The following is a 26590-nucleotide window of genomic DNA, read 5'->3' as shown; positions in this document are numbered from 1 at the left end:
CCAGAGCTGATGGGGAGTCAGGCTTTTAAAAAATCCATATAAAACGTGAATAAATAAAAAAAGGGATGGATAGGAAGAGCTTGGAAACATTGAGGAATGCTAAACAGCTGATAAGGGACAATAACCCCCCCCAACGTGCTACATTATCACCTGCATAATTTTATTATGTTCAGAATAAATCTAGACAAAGTTTGAATCCCAGCTATTATGACCACTAGGTCATTCCTCAAATCTCCTAAGTGCAAGATTATATTCTTCACCTCCTTGTTGAAGCGATTTGGCCACCAGGTGGTGGGTATCAACTCCTGTAAGCCAGCCTCCTCCACACGCAAAGGGGACTTGATATAAAAAAATACAACTGAGCGAAGGACATCAAATCTGCAAGGAGTTAAGGGAGTTGGGTGGTAGTTCAGGCAAGTGTACCTGTAAATCTAAGTCAAAAAGAGCAACCCTACAATTAGTTAAAATTATTTCATACACAGAAGAATGAGAAAGTTTTTCGGAGGTAAACTCTGTAAGGCATTTGAAATCTGAAATACAGGCTATGAACTGAAATGTGCAGATCTTTGGTTGCCTATGCCCTCGCTATAATCCACAATAAAGTAACTAACCAGCCAAGTCACATGTGTGAGCCTTCTGACCAAAAGCCAATTCCTGAATCAGAAGTCCATGTTTAGAGAGCTGAGATTTCCAGCCATGACTTGGAGGATACCGGACAGTTGAGCTAGCTAGACAAGTAACTTGGCCTAATGGAAGAAAGCTTCCTATAAAGTAGCCTTAAATGCAAAAGAGGGATTCTCCAGCAAAAACACCAGAAAGTATTATTTCTTACTTGCTAATGGAGTAAAACTGTACAGAGAGTCTCCAGCAGAGGAACTCATTACATTTTGCTAAGGCCATGTTTCAACCCAACTCCATCCTACTGATCTAAAATTCAGACAACTGTTCTAATAAAAGAAAGGGACTAACTTGCCTCCAAGAGTCTTTAGTTTGAATGTCAGTGCTGAAGCCCTCTAACCACAGCAGAAATCAGCTCATGCAAGTTTTCACAGTGGAGTATTTAAAGAATTGTATTGGAACTGATTTTATTTGATATTTATAAAATGATCAAGAATTAAGAGTCCTTTTAATGTGGCCTCTGTAGGTAACTTTAATGTGGCCTCTACAGATAACTCCAAATAACTCCAAATAATTTAGTACAATAAAAAGCAAATTATATTTTATTTAAAAACATATGTAAAGTGGTGAACACTATGTCAAATTGTAGTGTACATTACGTCAAATTTTGTGCACACACACAACACACAACTTTAGATGTGTGCTGAAGAAGATGTCAATGTGATTAGTTCCTAAGAACCCTTGAAGTTATAATGCAGAACTCAATGAAAATGTCAGTGTGGAACACAAATGGAAATGTAACAATCTACCACATAGTTTATTACAAAAATTACATTGTATATAGTTCTGAGAAAAGTGAAGAAAAAAGCAGCTAAAATGATTGGGTGACAATAGCACTTGGGTTTTTTTAATTTAGAAAATTAAAGGGAGATGATATGACATAAGTATCTTTACTCTTATTTATATTATTTATTATTGTATTTTTATACTGTGTATTTTATGATTGTTGCTTTTAATAGATTTTTGTAAACCGCCCAGAGTCCCCTGATGGGAGGAGATGGGCGGGGACAAATTAGATAAATAGATAGATAAATAAATAAGTTTATAAAGTGATGCTATAGCACAGAGAAATGGAAGGATAAAGAGAGGTTTTTGTTCTTGCCTTGGACTACCAACTCAAGATAATGCAATTCAGCAGGGGGAAGTATTTCTTCACACAATTCATAATTTTGTTATGATATTTACTGCCATACTTTCCAACAATGGCTGTTTTAAAAAGCACAATAAAGGAAGTAGATCAATAATGGTTGATCATGATAATCTACATCAAGTTTTAGGAAGAGTATGTTACTAGGTATTAGGGCTGTACAGTGCTCAAATTCAATTCCAAAAAGGTGTTTCAGAACATGCAGGGATACAAACTCTTTTAAAAAGCTGCTTCTTTCCAGGGACTGTATCACTGCCTTCTACCACTGTCATATAACCCCAAGAAAGATTAGAGACTACATTTCTGCCTCCCACACATTCCAAAACATTTTTTTTAAGAATCAAATCTAAAGTTTTTATGGGGGTGGGGGATGTTTATATATATTGTAAATTAGAAGAAGCACAAAAAGGGGGAAGTTAGAAACTGAATAGCCTTTTTCTTTTTTCCCCCTCCTTTTATTTTAATCGTCAAATTTGCTTTGTTCATTATTTTTTCAACATGCACAAATAATATTAAGTAACAATACAATGGAGACCTTAATACTAGCTTTAAACAGAAACCTGTTTTGTACAACAAATCCTCTGATGCAATCTGAAGTGGTTTTTTGACATTATACTTAACTCTGGATAAAAACGCTAAATAATTTTATGCTCATTGACATTTTAAATCATAACGAATACTGATAGACTATTAAAGATAAAAAAGAGAAGTATTATAAGTTATCTAAACATTAGTGTTAATAATCTTTAGTCAATACTGTACAAATATCACTGTATCAAAATAATATAATGTATATGTTTTACAAAAATATAATAAAAAATAAAAGAGAGAAAAAAGTCAAATCTAGGTATAACTGCTGAAAGCAATACTAGGAGAGAGTTACTACCTTCACCTCCTAGTTATGGGTTTCACAGAGGTATCTATGAAAGAGAGCCAGTTTGGTCTAGTGGTTAAGGCTCCAGGCTAGAAACTAGGAGACTGAGAGTTCTAGTCCCGCCTTAGGCAGGAAAGCCGGCTGGGTGACCTTGGGCCAGCCCCTCTCTCTCAGCCCAACTCACCTCACAGGGTGGTTGTTGTGGGGAAAACAGGAGGAGGAAGGAGGAGGAAGGAATATGAGGTATGTTTGCCATCTTGAGTTATTTATAAAAATAATAAAGGCAGGATAATTTTTTTTTTAATCTGGCTGTCCAGTTAGGAAACAGTACTATAGGTGGTTGATCCTAATAAAGAAATATGGGAAACTTGAGCTAAAACTGCACCATCGAGGCACAGCTCTCCACAGCACTGTACAGTACCTATTGCCTTAAATATTTTATTGCTCTGAGGTCAATAAATGGGTGCAACTGAAGGACTAAGTTAGGGAGAGATTGTCATGGAGAAAATCTACCTATGGGGTTGCAAAGAGTCAACAACAACTGGATGGCACATAATCAGTCGCTTGGTCACTAAACAGTTCAACATATGATAGTTACCAATTTAGTACTGGGGACTGGGGGGCAGAGAAAGCATTGAGGTAAAGCTGAATTAAAACAGTCTAATCTATATTACAGTTGCTTCTGGAAATTTTAGGATAAAAAAGGGATAAATATTCTCCAAGAATTTCCTATCAGAGCAATATTCCTCAAAAACTGAAGGGAAGCAAAATAAGGGTAATACAGGGGAAGCAATTAGCAAACTCTGAATTGTTCAGGCACTCTTTAAGCAGAATCTTGCCATTTACCCATGCTCCAAGGACTCTGCCCCGATATTTATATCTCAAACTTCAAAGAATGCTATCTGAAATATTTTTACAAATTAATAGTTAATGACAGAGCTAACCAATGCTTGATTCAGTAGAAGTATTTCAGAACATGCTTGAATCAACAGAAGCACAAATGCAGCACCTGTCTGTGACTCATTAAAACAGTCACATCCATTTCCAACATTGTGGCATGATCCTGAACACAGGTATGCTGATTTAATGAAATGGAGACATATTCTGTGTTCGGCTCTCATACATTCTGAAATAGTCTGCTGAATTGAATCTGAACCAATGCATGGCCCCACTCAACAGTTGATTATTAATTATTTGGAAGACAGACTTGTATATCCACAAAACAGGAGGAACACTTTATTTTACAATTGACATTGCCTATATTTGGAATACCTGACAATCTAAATGAATAAGCATCACTGAGAAATTTAAACAACTGTAAATAAGATATAGATATGAAAAAGGATACAAGACATTATGGAGCAAGTATTTCCTGGATTTCTCATGTTTTAGGATAGCAATAGTAAGACGAAGATAATGGATCTGGGCAGAAAAAAGAGGAAAAGGACAATCAACTTACAGAGACCAATAACCTAGAACTCTTAAATGATTTAGAAAATTTTTCCCCAAACTGACGTCTTTCCAAGTAAGTTGCACCAATTGCTATAATCCCTAGCTAACATGGCCAGCCATGGCAGGAGATTAAGGATGTTGACATCCCACATTTGGTGGGCACCAAGTTGAGATTTACAACTCATAAATTTGTAGTCAGGCATAAAAATCTGTCTTTCTCACTCTATAGTTTTGGGTATCAAGAATTTCTTCTGTTATGTCACAAAATAATAGCACTTACCTGTAAGCCAAGATCAGGAACTATGGGAGAAAAGCGGTATGCCCTGAGCAGGGACATCAACAGCTGCTTGAGGCATTCATGTACTTCATAATCCTGAGGAAAATAAATAGAAGACACTTATACTAGTTAGCCCTAATGAGAAAGAAAGCAGCCCAGAATTACTAAAAGGAAGTCAAAAGACATAATGAAACTCACCTCCATGAGAAGCCACATAAGATCCAGTAACTGCTGAATAAGAGGATGTGCTTCTACAGCTCCTCCCCCTTCCAAGATCCCAAGCAGGAAACTCATGAGCACATCTTCCACTAAGTATACTTTGCACTGTACAAAAAGAGTCCTTAAAGTAGCAGAACTGAGAATGACCACCATACAGACAAAGCCAGTAATAATACAAGAATAACACCACCCATGCTGAAGTTTTGTGAGAGTTCATTAAAAAAATAATCCTGGGATGTCATGAGAACTGCAGGTGCAGTCTTCTCCATAGACCATTGTCTTCCTCAGTAAGTGCCATATTTCTGAGAAAGTACATAGTTCTCCTACAATGTTCCAGATATTTACACAACTTATGTAAAGGACATTGTTCCTTTCCTAGCCTACTCACAAGGAGAAAACACACAGCCTTCTGCTGATGAACAAGATGTAATTCCTGCCTGGAATTAGTTAAGCTGGAGATGGGAGTTTTTGTGTTAGAGTTTGAAGGTGGAGGGTGGGGATCTTCTTAACTAATAAATAGGTAATAGCACTGTTCCTCTTTTCTATTTAAGCTCCTCATACATAAGGAACAGCACAAAGTAAATTTGATAACTTCACAAAGCTTGCTTTTTTCAGAATGAAACTGGCTGGAAACAGAGCTCAAATTATAGGAAGGAAGAATAAATAAAATCCAAAATTACATATGTTTGGAACCTTACGACTCTCCCCAATTATAGCTGAATCATACTCCCCACAATCTTATAAAAAGCAGATCATAAAGGCCCCCAGTAAAGGTAAGAGGACCTGATCTTTTCTTGATCCCAATAATTCAAGCATTGATTGGAAAGGGTAAAAGCTCAGTGGCAGAAACCATGTTCTGAGGTTTAACCTGCAGCAAATCCGCATGGAACAAAAAAGACTCATGTCTAAAATCTTGGAGAAGTAGGGATCTATGATGACTGGAATTTATGGGTACTGATGTCCAGAACATTCGGAGGTCTCTATGTTGCTTATCTCTGGAGATATAATAGGCCAGTGGCATGACTTGGAAACAAGCAACCTTCTGGGCCTTGTGCTTAGGGATCTTGTTGCTGAATATTGTGAATATGATGGTAAGGGAAAAGTTCATGATCTCTGCAACTGAATAAAACACAAGTCCACTACTACATTAGGTAGAAAATCCTAGGCTGAAAAAAAATCTTGAGATACAAATTGAGGAAACTCACCATAAGAGGGGCAAAATTGTTAAAAATGTGTGCCAGGGTGATGAGTATTGTTGGCTCCCCCTGGAGCTGCCAGGTGGAAGAGTCTCTTTCTACCAGCTTCCCTTCCTGAAATAGAAAACTCAGGATTGCACAAATTTTTAAACAGATCCTTAATTTACAAGAATATTTTTTCTTTAAGGAAGTCCTTGAACAGGTCTCCAGTTCAGAAATACATCCTAGTTCCTCAGAAAGGCCACAAGTTCACTATCATCCTGTCAAATCTGGCATTATCTAGGCACTATATAGTTGTTGCTGGTACCCTCGCTTGAAAATTCTTGGGCACTGTTGTCCCAAGAAGATGCCAGATTGGGAAAGGTTATTATAAAGAACCACGTGCTGTAATTTCATTATGCCCCTATTGCTGCTCATTAGCTGCTGCTTGCAGGGTAAGGAAAGATAACACTCAATATTATTACATACGGCATAACGTGATACCCAGCTTTACATATCCTCCCGACTGACCAAATGATGCAGTGGAGGTTCTGTCTCAGTGTCCAGAGGCCGTGGGGGTCTGGATGGAGAAGACAGGCGTCAGCTCAACCCTAGCAAGTCTGAGTGGCTGTGGGTTTTAGGGTCCCCTAGATCCAAGGATTTGCCATCTCTTGTTCCAGCGAATAACTACTACTCACTTATATGGCTCAAAGTAATGGAGTGCTACATGGTAACCCCAATGAGGGCACAACACTGATGCTCTGATAACCCCCAGCCATGAAGGATCAAGTCTTATCTTGGATCTCTATTTCCTGAAAGAATACGGTAGAACTGACTTTTCTTAGGAATGAGACATGAAGTGCCACAGGAAAGCTTTTAGCTCCAAATTTTTTAACCTGAGCTTTTTGGGAAGAATGTTGTTTCCAGATAGAACACCATTTGTGAGGGGAACTGGTATTCGAATAGTAATTAGAGATACTTTTCTTTTGTGTCATCACTGGCAGCTACCACTTCTGGTGTGACTACTCTTTTTCCCCATTTAAGTGCCAATATGACCCCAAATTTAGACTACATTCCAGTAGACACCCATCTAATGAAAAGTGCCAGTAAGCATGATGGCACACATTTCTATTTATTTCTAAAACCAAAGGTTCCTTCCTCAAGGAGGTTCTTGTGACATTATCCTGGTCCCCCTTTCATTTTAAGACATGGAGGAAGTTTTCTTTGCTCAAATCTTTTAGAATGATATTTTTTTATTACACTGGAATTTTAATGCTGTTTTGTTATGTTTTATGATGAGTGTTCTATTACTTTATTCTTTGAAAGCAGCTGTAAGAGCTTTGGCTGAAGACCAGAAATATTTATATATTACTCACACATAAGTAAAATAAACTTAGTTATGTCCATACATTTTTGGTAGAACATATCTAAATAAATGTAACACTGAAAATGTGATCTTACCGAAACATCTATGCCTATATTAATAACATTGTTGAGGTATCCCAGCAGCTTGTGAGCTTTCGACAGATCTGCAGTTGGTTTATCTTGTAAGGGCTGGTATCCATCCACTGGATAGGTAGGGAATTATTAAGAAATATATTGGAAAGCAATTTACTTCTTCAAGCAAATGTTTTCAAATTCCTAGGCAAGAAGCAGGCAGTCTACTGATGGGCAGGGGCAGCACCTGATTATTATGGGGGAGGAGCAAAGTCCATAGTGAGTGGAGCAATAATGCCTTACAAGTGTGACTGCATCATGCAGTGGGCAAGGGAGGGATTTCCTGAGGGTTTTTTTCTGGATTCTTTTTAGATAACTTCTTTTATTTTGTAATTGCCAAGCCTATTTTAGGTGCACACTATAGTGTTTGTGTTTTCCCATCTTAAGGAGCAAATGGTAGAAACTGAAATACAGCAGTGCAGGTAATAGAGGCTCTAGATGTTGCAAAAAAGTGTTCAAGGGCCACATATTATTCTGGAGTTGCCCATTCTTGCTCTACGTCTTGCTTTGTGGCTTCAGCCGTCCTCCTGTACGCTAAGCTTCTAGGAGGCCTTTTACTCATCCTGTATTAGCCTTGTAAAATAATATGCATCAAATGGCATAAATCATAACTGCAAACAAGGTTGACTTGTTCATTCTCAATAATGATTTTTAAGAAGGCTGGACCTCTTCTTATGTAGTACTGTTCCAGACTTCTTTTAAAAGAACAATGTTATATTATTAGTAAAAATAATACATTAACGCTGGCAAGAAGAGCTTCAACAAGAAATCCTTATTCTTGCACAGAGTATTTCTTGCCAAATATTTAAGGACAAGAAAACTATGAAGATCAACTGCACTCTTGGCAATATAACTCAGAAAAGACTAATATGAGGACACTCTAGGGGTGGACAAATCCATAATCTATATATTTTTCTCAATTTCTCATTTTCCCCAATTTTATGTTTGTTTCATTCAGCACAATTAACCATTTTTAATCCCCAGAAACACTGATATGCCTTTTCATGTGTACTTCTGTGCACATTTTACCATTTTAAAAAAATATAATGCACTTTATTATTTGGTATAGGCCTTTGAGGCAAATTTTCCCCTCATATGTTATTTTATTACACCATCAAGTTCAGAAAGATTGAATTCCAAACAGTACTTCAGTTCAGAATATGTTTCAGTTTACTACTAGAAGTGTAAATAATTTCACTTGGCATTACTATGCAGATAGGATTAATTTTTACCTCTATCCTTACTATTCACTGTTGTTTTCTTAAAACTCCACATAGACCAGGAAAAAAACTCTAACACAGCATATTAATCAAAAGTACGAGCTGAAATCCCCTGTCCAAATCTCAACTCAATTACAAACTTATTAGATGTTCCCCAAGTAAAGCACAACCTTATAGTTTTGTTCTTAAGTTTTACTGAGTAAGATAAGTAAAATATGTTGAAGATATACTTAGAAAGTATTTTTTCTTGATATTATAATTGTAAGATTCAATGGATCAGTGAAAAACTAAAGTGAATATGAATAAAGGAGAGTAATACATTTTAGATACTGACATTTCTCAGGAAGAATTTTTCCACTGTTTGACTAAAATTTCTGTTAAAGGATATCGGAGTGGGCGGCTGCCAAAGTTAAAAGCAACAGATTCCTTGAATGACAGACTGATGGCAGGGAAATAGGCCATGCCAGAGCCTCTTGAAATGTTATCAAAAGCTGTCCCCAGAGACACACCATTCCTGAAGGAAAAAAATGAAATAAAGGTCTTTAAAAAGTTTATACAATTTATCAAAAACACAAAGGATTTACACGACAGTCACAAGAAAAATTTAGAAGTCCTCAAAGCCCTGTAGTTTCTCCTCTGCCAATGGAAACAAGAAATATAAAACAGATTCTGAACTCTCAGGGCAAAACTTGCTCACCCACTGCTGTGACCCAGAACCTGGATTTTGTCTGCAACAGTAAGTCGGAGCCCTACAACTCTATTTGGCCTCAGAATGCCATACATGATTCAGACCTATGCTATTTGCTCTGCAGAAGCACAGGTGCCAGAAGAACAAGCCATTCTGTAACACCGGTCATAAAATTAATCATTTGACACAACTGTCAGAAAATCCATTCAGACCATTGCTTAATTTTTAGTTCTCTCAATATTGTAAGATGGGGATTTTCTTTAGTGGAATCCATGGTATTTTGAATTGCTACATCAAGTATATCAGATTGCCTAAGTGCTGAAGAATGGCATATATGCATATGTTTAAAGGCAGGCAGAACTAGCATCATCATCACTGTTAAGATTAGACCAAGTACCTAAATTTGCTTGCTTTCCACTTCCTTTTTCATTTTTTTATTAAGTCCATAAGATCATGGATCAGAAGCCTTCTCCCATGACAAAGTTAATGGACAAAATGGGTTTATGCTTCTACAAAGCTAAAGGCACCTATTTTGCATCTCAAAACCTGCCTCTGAAAACCAAAACATACAGGCCAAAAAGTTTAGCTCACCAGCTCTAATGACATCGCCAGTCACGTCTCCTGTACACCCAGAGGCCAAATAAAGCCATACTTTTAAAAGGATGGTTCTTGATCACAAAAATGTTGCCTATCACTGCCCTTCACACATAGTATTCCAGTGGACACTTCTGCCATATAGCTACAACTCTCTGTAATTTTAGATGATATAGTACTATAGATAAATACTATATCATCTAAATGATACAGCAAATAAGATCTGCTTTTCACATACAGCATCCCATTCAGTGAAGCCTCACAGGAGTCACATAAGAATTGCCAGTCGTGTGGATTACTTCTTGTGGGAATTTAACTGTAATATCAATTCATGTTTTATCTGTCTCATGTGGGACTTAAGGAAGGAATGGTTTTATCAATTTTATCAACATACAAATTCCTGCTAAAAAATAATCTGTTCCAGTTTCTGTGGCAGAACTTGAATGCAGCATGATAAAACCGCTTACTGAATTCTGCTTTACAGAGAACTATTGTGGGTAAAGTGGGGAAAAAGACCTTGTCACCATACTGTTTATGTCCTCAGTGAACATATTTAGGAGATGTGATGTTGAAATATTGTTGGAATGCTATATAACTAATGACACCTGGGAGATTTTGAACATGATACTTACAAACAGAAAGAAATGTTTCCCTCATCAAGGTCTATTAAGCAGCTGACAATATCTCCTGCTGCCCAAGACTGGAAGAAGAAAAGGGGCACTGAAAACATGTAAACAGTACTGTATTGCCTCAAAATTGCTTCCAAATTGGTCAAACAGGCAGTTTCAAAGGCCTTAACTACTCTGCCTTTCTGTTTCATATCCCACCCCACAGCCCAATCCTCTTTCCTCTCCAACCTGAGAAATATTATAAACTATAGCCTTCTGTTCTGCAATATGGAATGGAACGGAGACAGCTACCTATTCAGAGTCAGACTTACTACTGGGGAAAATGAGAAACAGATATTTGACTACTCCCTCGCAAAACTATTATATAACCACATAACCATTTTATATGGTTTTATTATTTTTACCTGTTGCATTGGTTTGCTGTTTTTACACTGTTTTTTAATCATTTGTGAACTGCCAAGTCTTGTGCTCTTAATTCCTGCAAACTACTGTAAACTACAGTTTACATTAATTAAGAGCACAAGACTCTGGGCAGCTCACAAATGATTAAAAAACAGTGTAAAAACAGGAAACCAATGCAACAAGTAAAAATAATAAAACCATATAAAATGGTTTTATTATTCCAACAAAATAGACTTACCTGCTGCAATCAACCAGACAAGTGTCTGGTTGATTGCAGCAGGTATGAATGTATGTATGTATTTATTTATTTAATAAATGAATTAGCTAGCTAGCTAGCTATCTGGAGTCCTCTGAAACCAGTCTGTTCATTTGGGTTATTAAATAATGACATGAAAATGTAGCTAAACAAATCTAAATAAAACTTGAGTAATAGCTCAGTGTTTCAGATATTGGAATCCCAATTCAGTCTTCTGGAGGGAAATAACTGTTTTCAGTTAGAGGAGACATTACTGAGCTAGAATGGCCAATATCTAATCAGTAGATACAAGGCAGGTTTCTGAGTTTCTTATTCTCAAATCAAGCTACATAATTTTCAAACAAATGTACAATTTGAATGCTTAGTGCTTTCCAATAACAATAAATTAGGGACACTCACTTTCCCATAGTTGGTTGTAGTCACATTCCACTTGCGCACTCTATTCCCATCATAAGCATATGAATCTGGTGTGTCTCCAACTCCTTCCTGTATAAAGTAATAACAAACTTTAACCAAAAGTATTTGGATCACTACCACATTTTGCAACCTCATACCAGGCTTTTTCCATAATCTCTTGTCAGTATCTCACTACATGAAAAAGGTGAGATGTTTAAAAATGTTTTAGGTGTTACTTAGTACTTCCCTTTGATTCACAAGCATGAGATGTACAGAACAAGTGTAGAAAGGTTAGCTTAAAACTGGAATATTCCATCACTTGTCATTAATGTTTTTAAATATTTTGTTATGATGCTTTTCTTTTTCCATAAATTATTGTCAGTGTCATATGAAAAACATTAAGAAATACAAGAATTACAGACCTCTGGATTGGGACAAACACCCACACACTCTCAATGACAGATAACCTAACTCTCCCAGACTTTGAAATGCAACGAGTATTTGTTGAATGACATTTGGAAATGTCATTTGGAAAACTATATATACAATGCTGTAACATTACCTCTTGATTGAATCGACAATTGAGTGTGCACCAGCCAATTTGCATGAGACCTTGGGATGAAATCAGTACCTCATAGATCCATTTACCTAAAAGAGAATGTGATATGCAGCAAAGTTCCAGCTACATGGTACAGACTGCAATTATTTGTCAACTATCACAAACACTTAAAGAACTCCAAAGGTTCAGCATCCAAAGGAATTCAAAGGGTGAATCCATTCTTCCTTTTCCAAGGTCCCTAATTTATTTATAAGCATTATTTATTAGCTGTACAACAACAAATAATTTTTTGGGTAGTAATACTTCAATGTCAAGCATTTTTTGCAGAATACCAAATGCATCTGTGATCCAAACATTCAAGCCAGAGATTTATTGGAGAATAAATTCTCATCTTAATTTTTGCTACAACTGTCTTCCAACTTGAACCAGTACCAAGGTTGCCCTATTTTTTCTTACCTTTATACACACAGGTAGTAGCTCTAATAGAACCAAAGTTACTATGCCCAATCACCTAATTCAAGAAACAAAGAAGAGGGATTGTCACAAGGTTTCACTGTACTTTATTTCAGGAGAAAAAAAGTTAAGTACTGTGTCACTTCCAAAGACCCAAATCTCAAACCACAAGTGAATTGTCTCAGCTAGAATCAGGAGATGTGCAAGTATGATGCAAGGGTAATGAAGACATGTATGTCCACCTAATGCCTTCCTGCTCACATTTCTGCCAAACAAATACCTAGTGATAATGTGAGAAAGCTAGTCCTGGAGATGGCACAACTTGTATTGGACAACAATCAATCAACTGAGTTATTTCAACAGGTTAAGAATCAGTGTGAACTAACAGCCTAAAAGATAAAGTATCAGAAAGGATTTTATCGTGGATATAGATGGTTCAGCATATGATGATTGTAACAAGTGACAGCAAAACCAAGAGTAATAAATGACCTTTATAAAGGCAGAATAACAACATCCTCTGTTTTCAAGGCAGCTTTGGATAACTGACTGCCTGGATTGGTAAAGTAAGCGCTGCATAACTACACTGGTTGACAGGTTCAGTAGAGAGGTGGTTTGTCTATTCTTCCTCAGCTAAGAAATCGAATCTAGTGAGCAACATGCAGTGGCAAGAAAAACTCTCAAATAAACTGCTAATTGTTCCAAGTACACAAGAAGATTATCAGCAGCACACACAAACAGTAGAAACTAATTATCTGGGGAACAGAAAGAAGAGTGTTAGTTTGAAAAGAACACTAATACAGAAACCAGTTCAAATGGACAGCAACAAAGAACATCTGCCTGTCTCCAGTTGTTTCTCATCGCCCAGTACATCCAGGCACAGTGGGTGTGTTCAACGTCCCTTCAATTAAACACTGTCATCTTGTGAGATTGGGGAAATGTGACTTCTCTGTCATAGCCCCTGCCCTCCGGAATAGCATCCCCTCCCCAAGAGACAAATGGTTCCCACTCTCCAAGTGTTCCAGAACTCCCTTAAGATCTGGCTTTGCTCCCAGCCCTGGGGCTAGTGTGTGAGGGGAGCCCCTGTCAGGTTTTTTTACGGTTATTATTGTTGTCTTGTCCTGGCAATCATGTTTTTGTTATGTTTTTGACTGTGTTTTAATTATTTATTTGATATTTTGCAAGCTGCCAGAGGTTTTTTTTGGAGTCTTGTGGCTTTAACAAATCTAAATAATAATAATAATAATAATAATAATAATAATAATAATAATAATATGCGGTCAATATACAATTAAACAGGACATCCCAATGCAACTATTCCACCTCCCAAAAAGGAGTCCTATTTAACTGTTTAAGTTAGCCATGCCTTTGCAATTGTTAACTATGACTTTAGGATTATCTAACTTTAAACTGAACTTTAATTATTTTATTAATAATTATTAATAATTTGTTTTTATTATTATTGATAGCTATCTTACACTAAGGGGATGGAAAGGCAACATAGAAAGCAAATAACTTAATAAAAGAATAACAGGGAGTACCATAAAATAAATGGCAGGCATGGAACATTTTCTAGAACAAGAATGCTGGTAGGATGATCAGATTTAAAAAATAGTAACAAAGGAAGGGGTGTTATAATGAAAAGTTGACAGAATGTTATTGTAATCAGGAGGAAGCACCTGTCTCCTTAGTATCTCCTGTTCCATTTTTGCCCACCAAAAAGTTTTTGACCACCAATGAGTTTTGTGCACGAATTGAATCCCACTTATTTCAGCTGTCTCATGCTTTTTTCCTGCCAAATGGATTAGGCTTATTGATCAATGGTTGACAGTTACCTCTGCAAACTTATGTATCCAAGCCATAATCGCAGGCAAAAAAAGAACAAGAGCCTTTATTTTAAATTAGAATGGAAATCTACAGTTACAGTTTTTTGTTACATAGGATCTCAAGTTCATGTTAACCCATGTCAATGCTGACAAATAGCTTACCTATGAAGGGAAGCTTTTTTCCATATCTACAAGGATTATTATCAAATAAAATATTTCACACTCACTCCAAGTAGATCATCATCTACTAGCAGGAGCCCCTCAAAGCCACTGGTATGATCCAGCACTACAGTTGAAGGACCAAGTCTGCCATCTACAATTTGATCTGAAACGAAGTTGCAGGAAGGATAATGAGAAAGGACGGGAAATCAACAAGAAATGCAATGATAGGCAATATATTTCCAATTTTCTAGCAGAAATAAATTTTAAAAGGAAATAGTACAGTTAATAACTATATTTTAATATATGTATATTGTAATAGAAATAAAAATAAATCTACCAGTGAAAATTTTGCATTATTCAAAAAAGGATACACAAAGAAATGTTCAACATAAATTTTCCAGAGAGAATGAAAATTGTAACTGTGATGATCCTTGTCACCTACTGAATCTGAGAATATTTCTAAAGAGTGTTTCTTTAATCTTTAGTTGGCATTTACTAACATGTTCCATAAACTCCAGAAGAGGGATAATAAGCTAAAATCATACACTTATAACATGCTATCAGAGCACAGGAACCTGCCTTACTGGGCTTACTGCTACCACCCAGTATTGTTGCCACTGCCTGACAGTGGCTCTCCCAAAACTGAACTTGGTTTTCCACTGCTCACAAAATTACTAAGACAATATCTAAATATCAAGACCATGTTTAATTACTGGAACTATTTTAGCAAACCCAAAGAGAATTGTAAATGTTGATGTATTAAATACAAAAAAAATATTTATTTTTCATAAAATATAAATATATATAATATTTTTATAAATGTATAAAGGGAAGATTTTGCAGCCTATGAAAAGGACTATGCAGAGCACTTAACACTTATAATTCCACAAATATCTCTGACTAAAAATATAGGATTTACATTGCAAGGAAGAGCATATGGAAGAATGGAGAACATTTTACAACTGATGACAGATTTTGGAGATTTACTAAAGCAAATCTTCTGTAAAAGCTGCTTCATTCAGTTCAAAGCAACAGCCTCTGTTTCCTATTGGAAACATAAGTGTTAGATTTACAGATGTACTGCAGGTCCATGAATCAGTTCTCCATATATCAGAGGTTCTCAAACTTCGTAATTTATTTATTTTTATTTTATCAAATTTATACACCACCCATGTCACTATATAAGCGACTCTGGGCGGCTTACAGATAAAAGGTCATAAAAAACCATAATAAAAAATACAGACTTAAAAGAGAAAAGCTAAAAGGTGGAGAGAGCATCCTCAAACCGCCAACCACCTCAGGGCTGCCTATCACTATTGGATCCCCAAGCTAGTTGGCAGAGCCAGGTCTTAACGCTCTATCATTTGTCTTAAATAAATGATAAATGAATGTGTGCTGCCCCTTCCATACTTAAAACTAAAAATTTCACTGGGTTTGGGCAAGAAATATAGCACCTACTTTAATATTATTTTGTCCTATATATCAAATAAAGCAATATAAAGGCCTTTAACTTTATAAAATAAAACCATTTCAATTGAAATAAGTAAAAAATCCTAAACACCCCAAATATAAATTAAACCATGTTTTCATGGGACTTGCTTATTTTTGCATAATTCTTGAAAACTGGGTTTCATAAGACAGCAACTCTCATTCACCAAGGTTGTTTCCTTCCCTGACATCAACTTCTCTTAAAGTGCTCTTAAAATGCTGTAGCTTGCAAAACTGGAGGCTGTAAGTTCTCTCCCAGCCTCCCAGCCCAGCCGCACAAGATAACACTCATAACCCATCTTCTCTTTCTCTTGCAGCCTTATTCCAATAGATGAGAATATCTGTAGCTCAGAGTTGAACTGTGGAGTCCTTGGTGCTCGCTGAGCTTGGTCGTTTGCTTGTAGATGTTTCATTACCCAACTAGGTAACGTCAGCAGTGCCTTGATGATGTTACCTAATTGGGTAATAAAACACCTACAAACAAAGAACCAAGCTCAGCTAGCACCAAGAATTCTATTGGTGTTTATTGCATGTAAATCCCTCTCCACACTTTCAATTGCCTCCTTATTAGAGCCTTAAAGCCCCTGCAGGGTAAGGATCGTCAGATGGTCAGCCTTACATAAAAGCTGCCTGCCTTTCAGACATAATTACTCTTCCTTTGAAAGGGAAATACAATTTGCTGAAAACAAAAAATAATGCTCAAGCTTCCTACAGATTTCTGAAGCTATCCTGTTGCTTTGCGTTCAGCATATTTTGTACCAAACGAAGAAAGACCCCCAGCTATTCCTTGTCACCCACACTTTGAGAAATGCTGCCATACAGGATCAAAAGGAAGACCAAGTCCAACTTTCATAATACACTATTCTGCCTCCTTAACATAGTTAAAAGATACCTACCTTGACCATCTTCTGAGCTGGCATTTTCTGCTAATAATTGTTCTATATGTTCTTGTAGATTCTGAAATGATAGATGCTTCCTAGGAATAAAATGAAGTATTTTTAGGGGTTCTGTATGGCTTTCTGTGAAGAAGTTTGTACAGGTAATAGACCAGATTTCAACATTGTCCTAGGCTAATTAGCAATTTAATAAAGCTACGGTCATGTGAAAAAGTAAGTATACCATGTATAAAGTTTTTTTCTTTTTTAACATATGTGGACGTATCAATATTTTATCTTCATTCAAACAGTATATAAAGGTAAACTATGAAAAATTCTCTTTGCAAATCATTTATTCAACAAAAAATTAACAGATATGTCATTTCCTTCGGTGAACAAAGTAAGTATACCCTTGGCTCTAATACCTGCTATTGCCCCCTTTGGCAGAAACAACCTCAAGTTTTTGACATTGACTGGGAGGGATTTTTTTCCCCACTCCTCCATGCAGAATTTTTCCAGCTGTGGATGTTTGAGGGGTTTTTTGCATGCACAGCTCATTTCAAATCACCCCACAGCATCTGGATAGGATTTTGATCAGGGCTTTGACTTGGCAATTCCAGAACCCTTCATTTCCTTGGTGGATTTACTGGAATGTTTAGGGTCATTGTCATGTTGCAAGGTCCACTTTCAGTTGAGCTTCAATTTTCTGACAGATGGTCCCACATTATTCTCAAGCATCCTCTCATACAATGAAGAATTCATTCTGATGGTGAGCTGCCCAGGCCATGATGCAGCAAAGTAGCCCCAAATCATAACATTTCCACCACGCTTTACAGTTGCTATCCATGTCTTCTGGTGAAATGCTGTCTATGGTTTTGGCCAAACATGTCTTCTGGTACTGTGACCAAATAACTCTATTTTTGTCTCTTCTGTCCAGAGCACACTGTCCCAGAAGTCCTGGTCTTTGCCTAGGTGTTCATAAGCAAACTTCAGTCTTGCCCTGATGTTCTTTCTGGACAGCAAAGATTTCCTCCTGGCATACCTCCCAAGTTGATCTAATTTTCTTTCTAATGGTAGATTCATGCACTTCAACATCAATAGTGGTGAGAACTTACTGTAGGTCACATGATTCTGGGGTTCTAAGAGACTTCTTTCAGCATCTTGGGTTCTGCTCTTGGGCTGAACTTCCTGGGACAGCCTGGCCTGGGCAAGTTGGTAGTTGTTGGAAATCTTCTCCACTTGTAGATGGCCTTCTGAACAGTGGAATGATTGACATCCAATTGTTTGGTGATCTTTTTAAATCCCTTCCCAGACTCAGACATCTATAACCTTCTTTCTGGAGGCCTCAGAAAGCTCCATCAGTCTAGGCATGGTGATACCACACATTTTAACAACAAAGAGCAAATCAAACTAAATGTCTGATGTTACAATAAGACAGGTTCCTCCCAGATCCTCTCTAATGATGTTCTAAACATTTGCACCTGATTCTAATTTTAGGTATTCGAGGCAGTGAGAAATGCAGGGGTGTGCTTATTTTTTCCACGTGCAAAATTTGCTTGTATGTTTATTTAAATTACACAATGGTCTATAACATGTAAATGGTGTATGGTATTTTATACAAATAGCTGTATGTTGAAATATGTTGAAAAAGTCAAAAAATTCAGTAAGGTGTACTTACTTTTTCACATGTTTGTATTTGATATACAGGAAAACTCCTGTAATCCTCAAAAGGATTAAAAACTAACATTCTATAAAGTTCCTGTAAAAAAAACTGCATGCTAACAGACCCTATGCTATTCTTTTGATATTGCATAATAGATCAGCAAACACTGTATTTATTTATTTATTTTGTCCCTGCCCATCTCCTCCCATCAGGGGATTCTGAGAGGTTTACAATAAAATAATCAATTAAAACAACAAACATACAATATAAATACAAAATGTAAATATAAAATTACTCATAATAAATGAATATAAAAATAAGGGTAAAAAAAGTTAAAAAGTCCAAATGGCAGAAGAATCTGATACAGCCTGTATGTGGGAGGAGTGGTCTAAGATACCAGCCATCCCCATGTAGAACTATTCCCCTTTACGCCTCACGTGAGGCAGCAGAGCCAGGTCTTCAGACTCCTCCGGAAGGCCAGGAGTGATGGGGCCAATCTCACCTCCAGGGGCAGCATGTTCCACAGGGCGGGAGCTACTGCAGAGAAGGCCCACTTCCTGGACCCCGCCAAACGGAGTTCCCTTACTGACGGGGTCCGCAGCATGCCCTCTCTGCATGATCGGGTGGGATGGGCTGATGTAATGGGGAACAGGCAGTCCCTCAGGTAACCTGGCCCCATGCCATGTAGGGCTTTAAGGGTGATAACCAACACCTTGAATTGGACCCGGAAGCAAACTGGTACCCAATGCAGCTCGCACAGCAGTGGTGTTACATGTGCCCTTCTAGGGGCACCAAAAACAGCCCATGTGTATCATTCACTGAGGTAGAAGGGATGTTCCAAAAGAAAGAAATTAGCTTATCTTCATCTGAAACAATTTTTCCCTAAAACGAGCAAACCAGTGATCTGGCAACACTTTTCTTTAACTCTGAATTTTGTACAATGCTATAGACTATTTGATACTCCAGTGTCAGAATGATTTCCAACCTCCCACTGAACTGACATAAGTGAGGCCCATTTAACTTGTAATTCAGTAAGCTGAATGGAATCCATCAGTTACGTAATGTGCCACACTTCTCTCTAATGTAGTTTTGCACTGGGGAGCAAAAAAAAGTTAGCAACTGACGGGTTCACTTATCATGGGGGGGCTGAGGAAATAAGGGCTGCAATGGGCAGGACTAATACACAGTAGGTGAAATCATGTCTACTTATGGGTAATATTGCAATTTACTTTTTTTCTTGGGTTGGGGATGACCTTTTTAAATAAACGATTGTAAGCCTGTTTCAATAATATTAGTTTGTTTTTAGATTTTTTATCCCACCTTTATTTATTTTTTAATAAATAATTCAAGGCGGGGAACATATCTAATACTCCCTCCTCCTCCTATTTTCCCCACAACAACCACCCTGCGAGGTGAGTTGGGCTGAGAGTGTATGACTGGCCCAAGGTCACCCAGCCGGCTTCCATGCCTAAGGTAGGATTAGAACTCAAGTTCCTGGTTTCTAGCCAGCAGCCTTCACTACACCAAACTGACTCCGGCTTCAAAATGATTGGAAATGTGCTTCCAACAAGCACCTTATTTTCTACCCAAATTATCACTATGACCTTAAGAAACTGATCAAAGAAACTTGACACGGAAGAGTCTCAAACTCAAAATAAAAAATAGTGAAATTGAATACTCAAATAATAAACTGTCTGGGAAAGCTGCAGCAAAGCAACAAGAAACCACTCCGTTCCTCTCCTGGTAACCTCTCCTGATCAAAAGTAAAACGGGATGAAAGTTATTTTTAACAACGCTAACAACTCAGTTGTGAGTTCAGTTGCTAAGTATAATTTGACCCTAACAGATCTTTAAATAAAAACATACAACATGCATTTGTCCTAAGAAATATTCACATGAAGCTCTAAGAGCATTAGTACTATGCTGAACTTGCACGTACTATCCAGGGACAAAAAATAAAAGGAATTATCATGTAATTATATTAGAATTTAAAATATAACAAAATATGAAATGAAAAAGGCCTTATGGCCTTATGGCTTAAGGCCTTATGAACATCTCATGAGAAACCTATATACAGGTCAGGAAGTCACAGTACAGACAGAACATATTGAAATTGACTGGCTCCAGGTTGGTAAAGGAGTGAGACAAGGCCATATGCTGAACATGTATTAAGGGAAGATAATGTTCATGGTTTTAAAATTGGAGGATGAAACATTTATAACCTGAACTATGCTGATAATACTACTCTGATAGCAAAATTGCAAAGGATCTGCAAGCTTTAGTAATAAAAGTCAAGGAGCACAGTGAAATTAGTTTGGTCTTCTTTATATTTAAACTTAGTTCCATTAAGATTAAATATAAAGAAGACCAAACTAATGACAACAGGTACAACAACCAGCCTCAGAACTGACAGAGTACACAGTGAAGTGCTGGATAGCTTCTGCCTTTTAGGATCAACCATCAACAGTAAAGGAACAAGCAGTCAAGAAATATGCAGCAGACTAGCACTCGGTAGAGCAGCCATGAAGACCTTGGAAGATACTCAGATGCTGTGATCTACAAAAACCCCTGTAACACTTCAAAGTTGAACTTTGAAGAAGCAGGATAGGAAGAGTATTGACACTTTTGAACTTTGGTGTTGGAGAAGGCTCCTGAGAATACTGTGGAGAGCCAAGAAAACAAACCAATGGCTCATCGAACAAATCAACCCAGAGTTCTCACTCAAAGCACAAATGACCAGGCTCAAATTATCCTATTTCAGACACATTATGTGAAGACCCAGCTCTCTGGAGAAGGCTCTAATGCTGGAAAAGGTGGAAGGAAAGAGAAGAAGAGGACGATCAGCAGAAAGGTGGATGGACTCAGTTACAGTGGTGATGAGTGCACCATTGGAAGACCTGAAACTGATTACTTTCACATCTTTATATGAAATGTAGTGGAGATTGATTTTCATATGACAAATATTACTTGAAGTGTCAAGAAGTAACTATAAATATTTGCAGTTACTATTTAACATTTATAAAGCACGAACAATTTTCTGAGCGTTGTATGGATATTACAAGATGCACAGTTTAAGGCAGTATTGACAATTTGTAAATGACATACAATGAAATTTAGAGAAATTATGTTAGGGTAGAAGCTACTAGGATTTTATTGCCTCTCACACACCTGTTCAAAATGAAGTTTATTTTGTGGAAAAAGTCCTACAGAAATATTATACCATGAAAATACTTGTATAGTAGAATACAGGTCTGTTTTATATAATGTCAGCACTGAACTCTTCCTGCTAAAGGTTTACTCATCAGCCACATCCATACAAATAGTACGATTTTGCTTGATATTTAGTAAATCAAGAAGCTAGTACCTGCATGCAGCAGAAAGTTGAGTTCCATCAGCACTGGGAAAGATACGATGAAGATAATCATTCAGGAGCTTGCTGTTCACTATTCCTATGACAAACAGCAAAAGCCAAGTCAGCAATGCACAGGTAATACCTCCAAGATACCAATGTTACTTTCAGAGGTGTGACAAAATACATTCTGGTAGCATGTATTTCTTCTTTACAATTCAAAACAGAATATGATATTCCTGCATGATTTCCCATTTTGGGACTGACCAGGCAAGAGCAGAATGACCTGCCTAACTCTAGCTGCTTCAACAAGTGTTTTCACATCTATATAATAAGTTTTCCTTATAAACATGTAAAACTATTCCTAAATAAAGGCTCACTTAAAAGTTCAGGCTCTTCTGCATTTGTGTGAATTAAGAATTAAGAAGCATATTTTCCTCCAATCCCACATATGACTGAAGACAGCTTCCATCAATGCTCTTTGGCAAGTAATGTACCATTATATCTAATATCCAACAAATAAGATTGTATTCACACAATTTGAAAAGTAAGCTTAACCTGCATGATACATCATACTTTCTGAAACTTCCTCTTAGTGACTAGCAAAAAATGTATGAGCTGTCTTTTTTTTTTGCACCAGGCTACTCTATCTGCAAGTGGGGTTTTTTTTCCTACTAAAGACTTATGTTTTTAGTTCACCTTCCAAATAGATATCAAATAAAATATATACCTTTGCATTTGACCTTTATATAGAACAGAGAGATACCTACAAGATAAGTAGCAAGCTTAATCACTGGCATGCAAATTTGCACAACTGAGTTACTAAAATAACAATGACTCTCACATGCCCTGGTAACTAGTTTTTCTTAACATATTCTCTTATTCCCTTCTCCCCATAATCCACAATATTGCTCCTACCTGCAACTTTGGACTTTTCAGGCTCGGTGCTTAACCTGTAATTCTTCCGAGGAAATGTTGTGCCAGAACTTCTTGATGTCATAGTTCAGGTCCGTATTAATGTCACTAACTTCAAAGATGAAACATGAAATAAATAAATTGATTAGAAATTATAGCATTTGCAGGAAAAAGGCTACCAAAGATTTTAGTGCTCCTAACAAAACTACGTAAGAATAAAATAAACAAGTTATTTTTGCATTTCCTCATTTTCCAGATAACACTCTCTGGCATGCAAAACAATATAAAAACAAAAACTTCTGTTTCTAAGAATCTGCTGCAAAAAAGTAAAAAAAAAAAAAGATCCCCTACATATTTTTTCAAACAGTTTTAGAATATCTGGACTTTATTGGAATTAATATTAAATAAGAAGTAGCTAGAATGGAAAATCAATGTGTAACTATTAAGTTATTTCATTTAGCACAAACTAGAACAGATTAGTAAAAATGAAACATTCCCTACCAGAACTAGTAAAAGTGCAAAAACTAAATTTTAAACAAATAGTAGCAAATACTGTACAAGAAGACTGTGGTTTAAATTAAATCTATTGAAATGATGAGGAAAAAAACGGAAAAAAGCCTGCTCAAGAAAAAACTGAGAAGAATGCACAAAATACATATACATATTTATATTAGTACAAAAGCTTAATAGATAGGTAACCAAACAGCCAACAAGAGAAAAATGTGACTTACATTGTATTTTATGGGGACCTGCTTTAATAGACATTGATTATTCGTAATTATTCAAAGTAATGCTTTTAATAGAATAAGCAATAGAATATTATTCTCAGAGGACTTCTGGTGGGGACATGGCAGACTGAACAACTGTGCCCGTGGGCTCAGCAGGCAGAATTGACAATGTGGCAGGTTTTTTGGGCTCAGGCAGGTTTTTTCCTGAAGCCCAGGAGTGTTTTTCTGGAAAAAGGAAAATACCTGGAATCACCCCATCTGTCCTCTGGACAGCTGCTTGAAGCCAGAAGATTGCAGACAGCATTTGCGTTCTACTAGTAAGAGGTAGCCGGGAGGCCAGAAAGTCACCATTTCCAAGCCGCACTGTAGCCTTAAAGGGACACTAAGATGGGCCACCCTATTTCTAAATCACCCAATTTATATTTAAGTACGCATACCCTAAAGAGAGGCTTTCTACAGCAAGGAGAAGTGGGTTTTCTTGGTGCTTACTGTTATTTTGGGGATTTTTTTAAAAAAAATCTTACGTTTTGGACTTTTCCATCCAAATATTAAGGAGGATTGAGAATAAATAATTGTCTCCCTGTTATTCTGTTTGTACTAAATTTGAAGATATTACCATTTTCCTACATGTTGAATCAGCTGTTTTGAACTTTCCGTTTTCTGTTTCTACTTTCCCTGGGGAACTGTCTGCATATCTCACTTTTGCTTCTGTAAACACATTTCAGAATTCTTTCATATCTTCGACTTTCACTGGTTAAGCTCCTAGGGGGTGCCATAAACTACTGCTTGAGACATGGAGGATTTTAAACAGACTTTCTCTGACTTTCACCAAGATTTTAAAAAGATTCTTTCTGATTCCTACCAAGTTTTTATGCAAGGCATTCAGGACATTGTGGAAAATATGAGGTCTAAAATGTGTCATCTGGTTGGGTATGTCATGGATGAAACTGAGGAATTTAACAGCAACAGAAACATCTCTTCTAAGAGTGAGATCAGGACTTACGTTGAAATGCTGGATGAAGATTGGATAGTTGAGTTGAAGAAATTAAAGGGAGAGATCGAGTTGCAAGCCAAAAGTGAAATTGATCTGATGAAGCACCATGGAAAAGAAGGGGTTATTATGTATGGGAGGTCTCCTGAAGAGAAGCTGGAGTTTTTGAGGGGGGCAGTTGGGCTGTTCAATTTTTTTAAGAAAAAAGCTCTGTACACATTGTGGGGATATGTAAATGCTCTGGTTTATTCTGAAGTGGGATAAGGGTTTAAGAATATTTATCTGGGTTGCTTTTAGGGTTTGGCTGATTTCATTTATCTTTAACTATTTAGATTAAGATTATTAAGGTATAATAAAAAAATAATAAATGTCTTGGTTTAATATGATTATTAAAATTGTTGTATTATCAAATACAACGGCAGACCATTTATATGTTTTTCAGTTTGATCTTTATTATAGTAGACAGGAATGTATAGAATAGTAGTAGGGAGGAAATAAATGTTATCTTGGGGTGGAATTGATTAGGAGGTTTATTTTTTTTTTCTTTTAATATAAGGGGAGGGAGCAACTGTATGTAGTGATTTTTATAATGTGCCAGTGGAATGATTTATAGAAATAATGTGATTTTGGTTTAATATAGAGTAAGGGATTGATTATGGAAAATTGTTGTATATCCTTGCTGTTAAAAGTCGGAAGTCACCTCCTTTTGTAATTTTGAAAAATTTTCTCTTGTGTTTCCACACTTTAGTTTTTTTGTTCTTTTCTTTGTAGTTTTTTGTTTTTCTGTAGCTTTGAACTTTGCTTGCAACTTAATAAAATTCTTATAAAAAATACTATTCTCAGAGTAAAAGACATATTTGTTATATATCTATATACATTCTCAATATAGACATACTGTATAACAATATTGATATATACTGTTTCAACAATATTTGTCTCACAAATATTTACAGATACAGCAGTAACAAAGTCCCCATTCAACATCCTAATAACACTGTCTCATAATATGGAGCAAGGATATTTCAAGTTCCAAATACCTCTCATTTGGACCATCATCATCTTTGTCTTAAATTTACACAACAGCAAAAGCAACTAAGAACATAGTTCACCTAGTAATAGCCATAAGCATATATAGTAATTCAATATTGCCCTTCACACCACAGCACAAAAAGTAACTTTGGCAACATTAGTAAACATTTAATGTATATCCACATGTTGACTGAAGCACAATGTAAGCAATTATAATAAGACTGCAGCGCTGCTTTAAGCTACACTACAAGGGCAAAGGATTTTATTATGGATCGTATTTTCTACTCCCATACATATTCACAAATACTAAACATTCCTACTAAACTTGTCCACATATCCCTACTAGTGTGTGTGTGTACACGTCTTCAAGTCAGTTTTGACTCCTGGCAACTGCCTGGACAAGTCCCTGCAGTTTTCTTGGCAAGGCTTTTTGGAAGTGGTTTGCCACTGCCTCCTTCCTAGGGCTGAGAGAGAGTGACCGGCCCAAGATCACCCAGCTGGCTTTGTGCCTGAGGCAGGACCAGAACTCACCATTTCTCCCCTGTTTCTAGCCTGATGTCTTAGCCACTGCACTATGAGACCTTAAATTAAAAATAAATGAGTTTCTGTAAATCCTTCTTGCCTGGTCACTCAAAGCAATCTCTCCTCAAATCAGCACCTTTGTAAAAAGATATTTTCCAGCCTGAATTAAAAGGTTTTCTAATTATCTCTATGTTGTAAACTTTGATAGAAAATGCATATCTAGAAACAACCCTAATATCAGAGAACGTTAAAAAGAGAGACCAAGAGAAAGAGAGAAACATACAGAGAGCAAGTCAGCTTGACCTAAAATACAGCTGCAAAAGCAGAGATGGCTCTAATTAATAAGGATTTCTATACACTATCTTATGCAGGTTTATTCAGAAGGAAACCCCAATTCTGTCACTCATCTCAAAGAAAGATACTGGATAGCTGAGAAAAAATGCAAATAAGACAGCTGAAATAATCAGGGAGTGGAGTAACTACCATAGTAACAAAGACTGTAATATTTGGCATTTTTTAAATTATTAAA

At 36.7% G+C, this 26590-nt stretch overlaps 1 protein-coding gene across 1 annotated transcript in view; it reads right to left on the bottom strand.

Moving 5' to 3' along the window:
- The window catches only part of RNF123 (ring finger protein 123), a 110109-nt gene extending 87120 nt beyond the window's left edge, over positions 1–22989 (bottom strand). The window contains exons 1-15 of the mRNA XM_063292034.1: positions 22795–22989; positions 21892–21976; positions 16886–16965; positions 14567–14664; positions 12520–12574; positions 12067–12152; positions 11508–11594; positions 10454–10521; positions 8928–9053; positions 7284–7398; positions 5853–5957; positions 4627–4752; positions 4432–4524; positions 4048–4121; positions 261–378 (exon numbers count right to left, since the gene is read on the bottom strand). Coding sequence (XP_063148104.1) covers positions 261–378; positions 4048–4121; positions 4432–4524; positions 4627–4752; positions 5853–5957; positions 7284–7398; positions 8928–9053; positions 10454–10521; positions 11508–11594; positions 12067–12152; positions 12520–12574; positions 14567–14664; positions 16886–16965; positions 21892–21976; positions 22795–22876 — 1398 coding nt within the window. The 5' untranslated portion in view covers positions 22877–22989. The remainder of the gene's footprint in view (positions 1–260; positions 379–4047; positions 4122–4431; positions 4525–4626; positions 4753–5852; positions 5958–7283; positions 7399–8927; positions 9054–10453; positions 10522–11507; positions 11595–12066; positions 12153–12519; positions 12575–14566; positions 14665–16885; positions 16966–21891; positions 21977–22794) is intronic.
- Positions 22990–26590: the final 3601 nt, after the last annotated feature.

Source organism: Candoia aspera, chromosome 2 (assembly GCF_035149785.1).
Source record: "Candoia aspera isolate rCanAsp1 chromosome 2, rCanAsp1.hap2, whole genome shotgun sequence".
Taxonomy (NCBI): Eukaryota; Metazoa; Chordata; class Lepidosauria; order Squamata; family Boidae; genus Candoia; species Candoia aspera.
This window is presented reverse-complemented; position numbering and strand designations above follow the sequence as displayed.